The following is a 14,204-nucleotide window of genomic DNA, read 5'->3' on the forward strand; positions in this document are numbered from 1 at the left end:
TTGCTAAAATGGATGTTTTAACGCCGTGATTCTCTTGCATTTGTTGTTGTGTAATGCCTATCTTCCTCTCATGCATTATGTTTTCCCAGAGAAATACCTCTCAAGACGAACTTTTTTTCCTTTTTAATGTGCTGTAGATCAGCTTACTGAAGTCACTAGATTTGTACCAGTCTGTGTTAGGGCCTTATTTGATTTGTTTGCAGTGAACTAACTCTCATAAATGGATAGGTTGAGGGTTTGTACGCACTGATTGCTCTGCTCTGTAGTCTGGTATCACTCACGTTATTTCTGTTTATAGATGACAACTGTAGAACTAGAATTGGACTGCTCCATCTGTGAATGTGTTTGTTACAAGTTGGCTTGTAACTTGGATAACATAGCCAGTAATTTTAGTCTAGCTTGCTCAAAAAATATATTTAGTGTTCTTATTCTTACTTTGAATCTGTACAAAAAATCATTAAATTATTGTCATTAATATTAAACCTCACCATTAAATAATTGAGAGCTATTTAAACATTTTTGCTCCCACATAATATTTCTGTAGTTAAATAATGTCCTGAGCTCATCACTCTAGAGATGAAGTACAGCAGCCATTACAATCAGTTAAAAGATTCAAGTTGACTTAGACAAATAGGTGTTCGTAACTTTAATATAAAAAAGTTTCTTTAAAAATAAGCATGTGTTCATTGTACGATGTGCAAACCTTCTGTCCTTTCTACCGTCTATCAACTACAGTAATGATTTTATTGTTTAATAGTAGCTCCATAATTACCAGCATACAGACATGTAGCTAGAAAAGTAAGTATTTACATTGCGTATGTTTGGGTTTTGTTTAGAAACCTGAAAGTACTGAGCAGAGACAAAATGGACTTAAAATGGTGGACCAAGCAATATGGTCCAAAAAGATGTCAAATGGTGCAAGGCGTATACCAGTGTCACCTGATCAGGTAACTCGTTCTTAAGATTTTTATGAAATTGTTCATTCATACAGTCATTTGGTGTGATGCCATATTTTAGTGGAGAATAGATACCCTTTATACAGCAAATATGGATAGTGCTGTCGTGTGACCTAACTCTGAAGATCCGAGAAAATGAAGATTTAAAATGGTTCTTCAAGGGCAGGGGGGGTGCATAAAAAGTGACTGGTAAAGTATTTGTCAACTGCATTTGTTTTGATTACATTTCAGGCCAGGTCATACAACAGACAGATGCGTCCAGCTATTTTAGATCACAGCTCTGGGGCCAAGTGGACAAACACATCAAATCATCCTGAATTTTTGGTAGGAGAAGAGGTAAGATTCATTTTCTGCTGAAATGAGGCTTACTATTATGTTTTAATGTGGTTATGTAATCAGTAGCAGTTTGCTATATGTTAGTCTGTATTGAAAGGCATATACATTTAGTCAAGCAATAAATGAGAAGCTTTGCCATGGACTAACTGAATATTTATTATTATTCAGCAAGACCAGCCAGTCTCCCCCATTTGCCTAGCAAGTAACCTTGATCCTTTGCTGCTATAAATCAATGTTTCTGCAGGGACTAGGTGAGAACTTTGCCCATGTGGTATACTTCAGAGAAAAGGCAAGAAACTGATAAAAGGCGCAGTATGTGGAATTACTGCTGAGTAACTAGGTATTCATGAGTTTCAGAGAGTCTTTAAATTATTTTAGTTACTAATTTGAAATAATGGAAAAGTATACTGTTATGTTCATAGTAGATGTCCATGAATATGAAAATTCAAACAATTTAAACCATATATTTAATGTCTTTTTAATACTATTTTAATGCTTTATAATCATATATGGCATATTGACATACATTAAAAAGAAATCCACTGTATTACTGTCACATTGGTCTGAGTGCTGCTGTATGTCTTCTTGTACCTGCTTCTGAAATACTTTGCTAGCAATTGTTACTAATCTTTTGGGAAAAACAATACATAGAACATTGTCTCTTATTTTCAGGCACTGTATGTTAATCCACTGGATTCTTATGATATACACTGGCCTATTAGAAGAGGGCAGTTGAATCTCCACACAGGACCTGGTGGCTCCCTCACTGCAGTATTAGCAGACCTTGAGGTTATATGGTCACATGCAATACAAAAATATCTGGAAATACCACTGAAAGACCTAAAGGTGAGCTGTGAACACATTCACATGGGTTGTATCCACTTCTGTAAACGTTATTGTAAAAGGGAAGCAACCGGCTGTTGTTGGTAGCCTCTTGCTGGTAGTTTTCATAATGAATAAGTTCTTTCTGCTAATGAGCATGGTTCCTAAGACTTCACTTGGAATTTTGTGCATGTCTTTGAGACAAAAATTGTTAACAGAACTTCTAACAAGGAGGTTTGTAAATCCCACTATAGAAATTTCACAGTCCACCTGGGGTTGGTTTTTTGTTGTGTTGACTAAAAATGAGGCAACTGAGGAGTGGTTGCCTAATACTTGCATGAATTTCTTCTCCTTGCAGAATTGGTGTTTTTCTCATATCTGACGTATTTTTAAACATTTTAGCAGCCTATAAACTTCACTTGGTATTTACTCTGAACTCATTTTTCAAATTAGAAAAAAACCTTTCCCCTTTCCATAATTTTGCTTCTTTGAATAATTTGTATATTATGCTTTCTTCCTTAGCATCAGGTATTCAAGAATATAAAGAGAAACTTAATTTGAAAGCTGGCTTTAATTTTCTGTTGTTATCTTCAGTACTACAGATGCATTTTACTAATTCCAGACATCTATAATAAACAACACGTGAAAGAACTAGTGAATATGATCCTAATGAAGATGGGCTTCTCAGGTAAAAACATATATAAGCAAGATAGCGTAAAGATTTTTTTATTTCCTTTAAAGCACATTCTTGCACATCAATCCCAGTTTGGCTGGGACTAGCACCTCTCATCTGCTATTCGCATAACTGTTGGGAATTACCTGTCTTTTAGTGAGGCAAAATGGTTGGCTAGCATTGAAACAGTTCCTTGGCTTGCTCTTAGGTATTCCAGCCATGGGCTGCTCGCTTCAGCTGAGGTGAAAGTAGCAGTGGTCTGATTTGTCAAGTATTTCTAAAATGCACAGTTAACTCTACTGAGTATTAAGATTCGCAGACTTCAGAACAAAAATATATGATGCAAGATGCTGCTATTGTCTTCTCTACAGAATGACATAATAGGAGGTTTCAGAGTTGCTTAAGTGCATATGCTAAATATAGAAGAGCAATGCAATTCTTAAAAAATAACCAAGTAATTGTTAGCTTCTTCTGCATATTTATTTTTAGACTGGAAAGCCCTCTGATGAAAAAAAAAGTAATGCAGTTTCCTTTCAGTTAAACTGCTGGAAGTTTCTGGCTAGTCTTCTGGAAAGAACTGCTGTAGTCTTAGCCATCTTTCTCTGATTTCACATTTAAAGAAAACACAGCAAGTCATTACAGAAGGCACAGTAACCCAACCATGTGGAGCATACTTAATTTGAAATACATCAGAGTACTAGTACCTTTGGTGCTGCAGAGGCCTTTTCTGTATTAGGTATGCAAGGAAAGAGGCTTAAAAAATGGACAAGAATAATAAATTAAATGATAGAGACTAGTCAAACAGCAAGTTCATTGTAAGATGTTGGAGATTAATACTGCTGTTGTTCAATAATTAACCAGTACAAAGTGCAAACAGTTGCCAAGCCTAACTCTCAGCAGACTATGTGTTTAGATACTATTACTTGAATAGTGAACTTGTTTAGCCTCTCCTGTATCTAATAAAGACACTTCATTTTATCAAAAAAAAAAAGAGACTTCCCATCTGAAAGGATTAAGTAGGTGGTAGATAAACACTACAAAAAGAGAGACTGATGTCATGAGATCTAAGTTTTGTTCACATGCATATATATATATACACACACACATATATAGATATTTGATTTGTTTCATCATGTTAAAAGGAACAAGCCATATTGGCTGTTAGTTTTAGTTTTTGACCAGAATGGTTCTAAATCATTCTTTGTTTGATTCCTCATCAGTTTTTATGATGAAGTAATGTTGAACAGTACCTAATAATAGTATGATATAAAAAATGTACTGGCACTAGGATAGAGGAATTTGCAGTTGGAATGTGTTAGCTTCAGAGGAACAGGAAGAATACTAAGAAGAAGGTACAAAGCTTCATATTCATCTGATACATGAAAGTGAAAATCAGAAACTATCATTAACTCTTCAGAGCACCATTTCCTAAATAATAACTTGGTAAAGAGCTGAACTAATTATACAGCATAACTAAATTATCTTAATCTATTTAAAAACATTTGCCTTTAAAATAGTAATTTTACTTAGTTTTTTACGGAGTACAGCTCAATTTAGCTATTCCTTCCTTCATTGGCTAGAAGGATAGACTGAGCATGCAATAAATACTTCTCAGGTTTAAGTATGGGCTTGTGATACAAAGGTGCTCTTTTACAGAGTTAAAGGTGGCTTGGAAGGAAAGCAGACAGTTAAATTGGACCTTGTTTTATAACTATTTAAAGGACATATCTAAAATGCTAATAGTAATGATACCTGATTAAAATTAGAAAAAAATTAGGAAAGTGCTTCATGTACATCTGATAACCAAGACCCTGCAATACTGGTTACAAAAACAAGTAAAGTCTGGAGGCAATATCCTTAAACTTGCAAAAAGTAAGAACATTTGAATACAGGCATTCACCCCGCTCTTAGCTTTTCTTAGGACTTTAAGGGCCTACCCAACAAAAAAAATCTGTAAGTCCTTCCCACCCCATCTTCACTAAATATACAAACTTTTAGCTCAGAGTCAGCCTGTTAGTAGATTTTAAAAGACATTAAGATGTGTTTTAAATGTCAGCAGCAACATGGCTCTGGAGCTTGGCATAAATTGGATATATTTTCTCTTTGTGCGGCTAGGAATTGTTGTACACCAGGAGTCTGTCTGTGCTACTTTTGGAAGCGGTTTAAGCAGCGCGTGTATAGTAGATGTGGGCGATCAGAAGACAAGTGTTTGCTGTGTAGAAGATGGTGTTTCCCATCGCAACACCAGGTATCTTTTAATATGCAGAATTATTACAAGCATGTACTTAGTTGTTTACCAAACACTTGACTTTAAAAACAAGAAAAAATTTCTCTAAGTACAGCGTTTTTTTTACTGAGAGCCGTGTAACATGGTCATCATGTTACAATATGAACCTTAAAGAATTCTGATATCTTTAAAAGAAGGAAACAGGCAGAACCAATACTGTGCTCTGCAAACTATGTGGAAGTCATGATCACAGCATGTCTAAAATGTTCCATGTATTCCTATGCATGCTACTGTAGAAGATCAGTATTTCAACAAATAAAATAATCTTTTTCCTTTTTCTTCTCTGTGCTTTAGGCTGTGCCTTGCATATGGAGGATCTGATGTGTCAAGGTGTTTTTACTGGCTTATGCAACGAGCAGGATTCCCATACAGAGACTGTCAGTTAACTAATAAGTTGGATTGCCTGCTGCTTCAGCACCTAAAGGAGACATTTTGTCATCTAGACCAGGTGAGAAGGGAAAAAATAGTGTATTCTCCAGGTAATTTTTTTTTTTTTTTTAATTACAGAATGCTACTCCAGGGAACCTTTTTTGTGAGTACAATTGCTTGTAAAGGGGATGAAATATAATACTTTACTCAGCAGAATACTGGCAAAAGCTGGAGAAGCCTGACACTTGAAGTATTTCTAACTTGTTTTATTTTTCTTCTTGTTGAAAGGAATCCCAACTCTTTGAAAGGTAGTTTCTTTGTTCATACTACTGAAAGAAGCTGATAGTAGCTGCATATTTGCTAGTTTTCAACTTCAATTTTGTAAGATCTGCCAGCAGGTCTTTTCTTCCTGCACAAACCCTCATTTTAGAGGCTTAGGCATGTAGAAAGCTGTTTTGGCAGATCATGCTACGGGGAAAAGACTTCAAAAAGAATTCAAAATAGGTAAATGAAATTCATAGTCAAGAGTTTTGTTACTTTTTGTTGTTTCCTACAGTTTAAATAGATTAAAGATAAATATTTTTTGTTTACATTCTTTTTGACCTTAGGATATTTCTGGACTGCAAGATCATGAATTCCAAATCCGGCATCCAGATTCTCCAGCTTTATTATACCAGTTCCGCTTAGGGGATGAAAAATTACAGGTGATTTTTTTTTAAAAATACAAGAATTACATTCAGCATTGAGGTTCAGGGCCTCACTTGGTATCGGCCCACTGCTGCTAAGCCCATGTGATTTGTGGATTGTTCTTAACATATGCTTGTTGATTGATAGTTTTAAAATTAATTCTTAAATGTATGAATGGGCCTAGTGCAGCACAAGACTTCCTAACTAGCTTTAGCCAGAAGGGTTGTAGCTTCAACTAAATATGATCATATTTATCCTTCACGTGCCAGTAATGAATGCTAATCTTGCAAGTTTTTCAACTCCCAATTGAATTTTCTAATTTTGTAACAAACTGCAGTTGAGTACTTACCATATAATGCCAGAATCTGTAAGGAAACTTAGATACATGTACAAGTGTATTTGTTACGGTTTTTTTAAGTTATACAAAGCTGAAGACACTTTAGCCTTTTATAAAACTATTTGAAAAAATTTATATTTAATTCTGAATTGTTAGAAAACCAGAACAAGCTTTTTCTTTTTTTATAGCAAACACAAAAAAAAGAAAAACTGTATTGTAAAACCATGCCAAATCTCTCATTCTTCAGGCTCCAATGGCTCTGTTTTATCCAGCAACTTTTGGAATTGTTGGACAAAAAATGACAACTTTGCAACACAGGTCACAAGGTGACCCTGAGGATCCTCATGATGAACATTATCTGCTAGCCACACAAAGTAAGCAGGAGCAGGTGTGTGAATGCTTGTTTTATTTTTCATTTAAGTATTATTTAATTGGGGAATAAAATCAGGACTCTTATCTCATCTGAGAGACCAAAGTTTGTTCTCTGGGTCAGAAGCATTAAAGAACAAATTTAGACTAAGGAATTACAAATGTTTAGACAAGTCCTTAATTGGAACTGTTTATTTTCAGAGTCTAAGAAGGCTTCATATTACGGCATTGATACAGCTTACTTTGAAAGTGGGAATTAAAATGAAAATTATATGAGGAAATAATGCTATATTTAACTTTTCTGTGCAAAAAGGTGTAGAGAAGTACAGTGTTCCTTAACTAAGTCAGTATTGTTCTGTAACCTGTTAGAGATCTCTTTGCATTTTTCATAGTTCAACTTGTTTTCTCATTTTTAAGTCTGCAAAAGCTACAGCCGATAGGAAATCTATGTCGAAGCCTGGTGCGTTTGAGGGAGACTTGAGAGGCCAAGGCTCAGACATTTCGGAGAGGCTCTACCCACAAGAAGTGGAGCTAGGATCTTCCCAGAGTGATTGTATAATATCTGGAAACGATTCAGAGGAACCTTTAACTGCACACATGTCCAGGAAAACAGCTATTTCTCAGTTTGAAGGCAAAGCCTTGGGCCTTGACAAAGCCATTCTTCATAGTATCGACTGCTGTGGTAAGAATTACATTTGTACAATTCTGTAAAATATGCATGTCAGTGTGGATTTATGGTAAATCCTGCATTTTACCAAAGAAAGACGCATGTCCCTAAGTTTTATCATCTCTAGAGTAGCTACACTGTAGCTTATACTTGCAACTTTTTGAATCTCCAAGGAATAGAAAAAGAATTTTAAAAGCAAACAGGTAACTGTTTCTCTGTGGTTTGAATTACACTGAATTCTTATAATTCAAATACAGACTATATTCACTTTTAAAAACAGATCTATTTCTGTGTATCCATTCATTCCAGCATCAGATGATACAAAAAAGAAGATGTACAGCTCCATCTTAGTAGTGGGAGGAGGCCTCATGTTTCATAAAGCTCAAGAGTTTCTTCAACATCGAATTCTCAACAAAATGCCACCTTCTTTCAGAAGAGTTGTTGAAAATGTTGAAGTCATCACAAGACCTAAGGTATATGTTAACTGATAGCTAAATGGTTAATAAACTATGATTGGTTTGAATCTTTGAAAGATTAAAAAATATATATTCTTTCAAAACCACAGATTAATTGAATATCAGAGGAGATTTAGGAGAGCTTTCAGCTCGTAACATAGCACTCTTCAGTTGTAGGCAGGAAGTTTAAGGTATAGCAAGAGTGTTACTAGTATTGATCACTGAGGTGTTTGTTAGCTAAAGGACATATTCTTAAAGAATCAGTTAGTCCTGGCCCATGATGTTAACCTGTCTGCTCAGCAAGAAATTGTGTTATGTTTTTTTTCTTATTATTAAGGTTAAAAAAAAAAGTATAGCATTAAAAGAGCAACTTCCATTTGGCATTAATCACAAAAAATTTGTAAAATCAAAACTTAAGTATTTTTCGTAGCCTCCATGGCTGAAGGCAGGATTTCATGACGTGCCTAGAAGGCATCTTAAAAAAAAATAAAAGTGACTTCTCAAAACATCTTAAATATTCTTTCCATATTTCTATCTCACTATTTTTTCCTGAATAATTTGGAAAAACTTCCCTTCCCCCCCCGCCAGGATTCTAAGTGGTGAATACTGTTGGAAAAATTAGGATACAACTTTTGAGAACTGTGCAAAATTAGACCAGTGATTGTGTACAATCTATGTTTTGAATTTAGGATATGGATCCCCGCTTAATTGCATGGAAAGGAGGTGCAGTTTTAGCCTGCCTTGATACAACTCAGGAGCTGTGGATATATCAGCGAGAATGGCAGCGCTTTGGTGTCAGAATGTTAAGAGAACGAGCTGCATTTGTATGGTAATGTTTACATGTGGTAATGTGTTTACAGTGGAGCTTGCTTAATTGAGGATTCCTCTCCCCAAATACCCCTTTTTTCCAGTGCAGATGTACTGATCTTCTGCTGATAGATATTTTTGTATTTTATTAAAAAATTTTCCAAAAATGGTGCAGAAAGAACTTACTGAATGCACATTACTTCAGCATTTCTATACTTAATCTTTTTAATTGTATGTATAGAATTCTGTGTACCGAATATCAGTCATCTCCATGTTCACTACATTTATATTATATGTCATGTATATTAACATTGCACAATGTGGGAATTTGAGGTATAAAATACTGATGTGGCAGATGTTAAGCCAAGATTCATTCCAGACACATGTACACAGAAGCAATAGCTGAAGAGTGCAGGCCGGGGGTTTAATGCATTATTCTGATTCCTACCCTAATGTTACCAGGAGATGAAATTGTTATATAAGTGATCATCATGGAAAAAGTGAAATGGAGAACCCAATCTACAGTTGCTGTTGGTATTTTGCTTATATAATAAATTATATTATTCAGTGGAAAGACTTAAGAATTTGACAGTGGAGTGTTTCTTCTTACCTGTTCTCATCATCAAAAGCTCCTGTTAGCTTCTCATTATCCATGGTAGTTATCCACTCATTTCCCTATTTAAAAAATCCAATATAATACAGCCAAAAGAACTAGATGATCTTTTATATAGTCAACACCAACCTCAATCCTATGGTACAGGCACATGCACTTTTTCTCCCACCAAATAATCCTTAGTTGCAGAAGTGCTATCTGGTGGGTTTTTTCTTCTGTATTGAAGGGTCCTGCCACCCTCAAATGCATATCTGCAATTACAATCCAGATTAAAACTATTAAAACACTTCTAACAGTATAATAAATATCAAAGATCAATGAATATAGGTTCTGCAAAGCACATGAGAAAGAACGGGCTTCCTTTAAATCTGCTTTCATTAAAAGTTCTAAAGAGAAAGGATATTTCCACCCAAATTATGCTGTAGTCTTACCTGAAAGTATTTTACTGCACACAATGATTACATTCTTGATAGCTTTATTTGAGCACAAATTTCTTATAATTAATAACAACTTAGAATGTGTTTTGTTCAGGATTTATTTCAAGTAAGTAAGCTCGTATTAAATCTGGCGCAGTAGCTACAGTGCCCTACTGTTTGTTCAGCTATTGATCCTTTTGTCCTCAGTTTCGTGACACTAGAGCTCAATGTCCAGACACCTGTTAATTTGCAACTTCTTGCCATGCACATCATTGCATGAAACAGGAAGGTCTCTGCAGAAGATCTCAATGTCCTTCATAAGACAGTATTTTGGACAGAAGTGTCTTGTGAAGTCACCTCATTGAATGAAACCACCATATATTTTTGTACAGAGGGCTGATTTGTCATGTCACTTTAATATGCTTTTGTTATTGTGGTTTCTCATGCTTTTAAAAGAAACATCACATGCAGCAGTGGTAGGGTGCTTTTCCTCAGTTCAAACCCTACCTGCTGCTGCTTTTTGAGCAGGAAGCCATTGTACAAGACCTTTTTCAGCAATTTTCCTTTTCTCCCACATCTAAAACAACATCATTCTGGCAGCCTTCATGCAGTTCAGCAAAAGAAAGGACAGCGTGATGAAAACACTTCTGGATATGTAACCAGTACTTGTAACACATAGTTGTAGCTGCACCTGATGGAGGAATCACTTTCTAAATGAATCTGTTTAACAAAAAAGACACCATATGCTCTCTTAAAATGCAGTATTTCTAGAAACAATAAAATTTGAATAGCGTTCTAAATTCGTATGGAGGGATTGACTCTGTCCCTTTTATTTTTTCCTAGAAAAAATTAGATACCTTTGTACGAAAGTATGGAGAGCAAAAATAGTGAACTAAAATTAGAATTTAGAGCTCAGATTCCCATCTTCATGATGAAATAGATCCAACATAGACAACTTATCTGTACTTCATCTCTCCAAGTATGTTGAAAATAATTTAGCAAAACAGTGTTCAGTAGCTAGAAAAGTTTAAGGTCTGCTACACCAAGGGAGCAGCTTTGCTTACAGACTGATGAAAAGAGAGTAGCAGAGGCATGGCACTTATCTGTAAGTCATTCTGCAACACTAATACTGTGAAAAAAAGTGCTAAACAAATTAAACAGCAAAATACTCACATGTCCCCATGATGTTTGCTAAAGAGGAAAGGGCAAACCAAAAATTGCCCACACACTAAATGATTCCCTGTTTTTACAAGTGTTTAAGAGATTAAATATTTACTCTCCATTTAGGAAAAAAAAAAACAGAAGGAAAAAGGCTAGGCCTAACATTAACAGTGTGGTAGAATGGCAGAGACTATAGAGCAAAACTATTGCGGCCAAGGAACAGATTTCTGCACTAAGTATTTCAGGGGAGTTACTGCAATTAGTGGTTGGACTATGTTAGATTCATTAGAGCACAGCTTCCAGTTTGATTTCATCCGAGAAAATCAGGGCTGCACTCCTCAACCACCCTGCAATACAAACCAAACTGTAGTGGGGCCAGTGGGGGTGAAGTTCCCTTCAAAAGCACAATAATATTTAAACTAAAACATCAATGTAGCCACATCTGCAGTTTCCTCAACAAATTTGAGAGAGTTTATATTACAATGATACCTAAAAGGTAGTCTCTTTCATATGATCTTATCTAAAAGGATGCTTGCAGCAAAACTCAACACAAAGTACAGAAATACTAAAGTTCAAAAAAGTGAGAACTTACAGTGATCTGTGATGATGCAAGCTACCGCAGCAATAATAGAGAGCAGTAGAGCAGCAAGAAGAAAACACGCAAATCTTCCAGCTGAATTGATTGTAAGGATCTCTAAAAGAGAAAGAACAATCACTTTGAAACAAGTCTTGCACAGATGAAAAAGCTGTTAATGAACTATTGAAATGAGCATTTCCAATGTCTGTACATGGAAGAGAAATTGTGCTAAAAGGTAATGCAAAATGGTTAATAATCATTAACATTGAGAACTGCACAGCTGTTGACCAAGTTATTTAATTTTCTTCCCTACTTGCAAGGAAACAAGACATATCATTCTTAATCTGCTCCCCGCAAGCTCATCCCGTGATTCTGGAACATACCTCCTCCTGCCCACTGATGTCCCATCAGTTATTCTCCTCTTTTCCCTTTTGTTTAGAGTTTTACCATGAGCAACAGTTACAAAATAACTAATTCTTGAATTGCAGCATTACTGTATTAAGCATAAAACTTCACCGTTTAAGAGGAGGAAGATGAAAGGCAAAATTTGCCAAGGCCGGTATACATAAAGTCATCTAAAACCAAAGGTATCTGCTTTATAACGGGATTTTGACATTCAAATATCTGTATATCAAACCATTTATTTTCCCAGATTTTTGCAAACATATAGGGGAAAATCTGCTGAATATACATGATACATAATACAACAGAAAACACTGAGCAGTTTCTGTTTAGTTTTTTGCATTGAATATTGACTCAAGAATGATAAATATTCAACTAACCACTGGCTTTCATCTGCATGCAGTTTGTTAGGTTTTCTGTAGGCCTTGGGGAGTCATACCCACACTTAGCAAAGTAAGGAATTATCTGGGGGAAAAGAAGTAGAATAAGTCTAATACACAGTTAAATGGGACTTCTGCACAGATTAATTTCTTTCATGTATTTCATTCTGTACTAAGGTTTGGGCTCCTGCAGGAGTACTGTGTTTCCTAAAACTGTTACCAGGTTTTCTTGAAAGATAGTTTCCTTACAAGTGATGCAAATAACAGAAATTAAGAGGGATTAATGAGATAAGTAAAAAATCTAAGAAAATTCAGTGTAAACATACCAGTTATGTTTGCTTTAAGCTTTATAGCACAGAGACACTCTACAGAACAATAGAGACTTACATTAGCTCCATGAGAAGAGGCTTAATATCTACCAATTTGTAAGTAAAAAAAAAAAATTTAGTAAGAAAAAAATTGTGATATACAGTGCTATGCTTGTGCCTTGTTTGTTAGTCAGAAATCATAAAACTCTTCACATTAATTATATAAAAGCAAATACTCTTTTCACTGAAAATAAATAAAAAAAAAAGTTACCTATATAAAAATGCCAGGGCTCTCATCAGTCCCTGGTATCCTCACAGAAATTCTAGTTTCATTTATCTTAATAATTAAATGAAATCCTGAAGAAGAGGGGGAGGGGGGAAAAGTCAAACATTTTTCACAAAAGGAGTCATTACTAAATTAAATCATATTTAATATTTAATTGCATTTCAAATAGCATTTAATAGGCTGGAAAACTATTATATATTCTTAACATCAGAATTATAGATAGTGCATATATTTATCTTTAAACCTACTAGTCTAATACAACAAAACAGGGTGAATATCTTAGTAGGAATTACAAGCAAGGTGCGTTTCATGTTAGTGAAGCCTAATTAACTAGTTACTATGTATTTTCTTATGTTTTCATGTTCATTGATTAATCTCATTCTGAACAAAATAGTATTGTTTAAAAACATTCTTAAAGAGTGTAATCTCAAAAACTAAAATAACATATTGTAACAGTGGAGCAGAACTCTTCTGAAAGCAACCACAGTTCTTTTAGACCATGTCCTCAGTGTGTGCTGGCCAGCTCTGCTCATTTGACTTCCGTGGAAGCATATACTTCCTGCTGTGCTAACACAGAAAGACAACTTAGAGAACTATGCCCTTCAATTTATTGTGATTTAACAGAAAATAACCTTTGCTTCCATATTTTTTTCAAGAAGTACTTCATACTTTTGATGCTTATAAAGCAGTATTAAATATTCAAGCCCAAGACTGCTGATTGTAAAATTGACTTCTAATTCTGTCTCTATTTTACAAACAGCTATATCTGGATTCCACAAACTTCCTGAGGGTTGAAAAGATTTTAGTTTAAAATGATTAATAACTATGTAAGTGATGAAATGGATTTCTGCTGTAACTGTTCTTGTCATAGGCACCATACACCCTGCAGATGGCACCTTATGACCTAACAGAGTGTTTGTGCTTTTGAAGGGGTAAGTCAGAAGCGTTAGTTACAACAGGGACCCTGAAGTTGTTTGAATTCAGGCACTGTTGCTTGAAAATGTATGTGGTAAAACTAGCTAGCCCATTAAGCCTCCAACAGGTTTAGAAACAGTAATACTTGGTATTAATGACACATCTGCATGCTCAAACCTGCAAGGAATTTGTTTAGTCTACTAAAGGTGCTTTTGTTCATGTCACAGTGCACCAACCAGTAACTAGACTAAATTCATCATCTCAGAGAAACCAAGAAAACTTCTCGATCCCATATTCACGGATTAAAATATGGCATTATCATCTAAATTAACCTGTACAGAATTCTCAAAATTCCCATTTTAAGGCCATGAGTATGATGTA

At 35.1% G+C, this 14,204-nt stretch overlaps 1 protein-coding gene across 1 annotated transcript; it reads left to right on the forward strand.

Moving 5' to 3' along the window:
- Window positions 1-836: 836 nt before the first annotated feature.
- On the forward strand, window positions 837-8,806 carry ACTR8 (ARP8 actin-related protein 8 homolog (yeast); the record flags this gene model as incomplete). The annotated part of the gene is made up of 11 exons (XM_010288681.1): window positions 837-947; window positions 1,188-1,292; window positions 1,965-2,138; window positions 2,709-2,802; window positions 4,903-5,035; window positions 5,369-5,522; window positions 6,052-6,147; window positions 6,715-6,855; window positions 7,254-7,518; window positions 7,813-7,976; window positions 8,648-8,806. Coding segments are annotated over 11 exons (1,581 nt in total), but the record flags the coding sequence as incomplete, so codon positions are not given.
- Window positions 8,807-14,204: the final 5,398 nt, after the last annotated feature.

This window comes from Phaethon lepturus, unplaced genomic scaffold, assembly GCF_000687285.1.
Source record: "Phaethon lepturus isolate BGI_N335 unplaced genomic scaffold, ASM68728v1 scaffold21136, whole genome shotgun sequence".
Lineage (NCBI taxonomy): Eukaryota > Metazoa > Chordata > Aves > Phaethontiformes > Phaethontidae > Phaethon > Phaethon lepturus.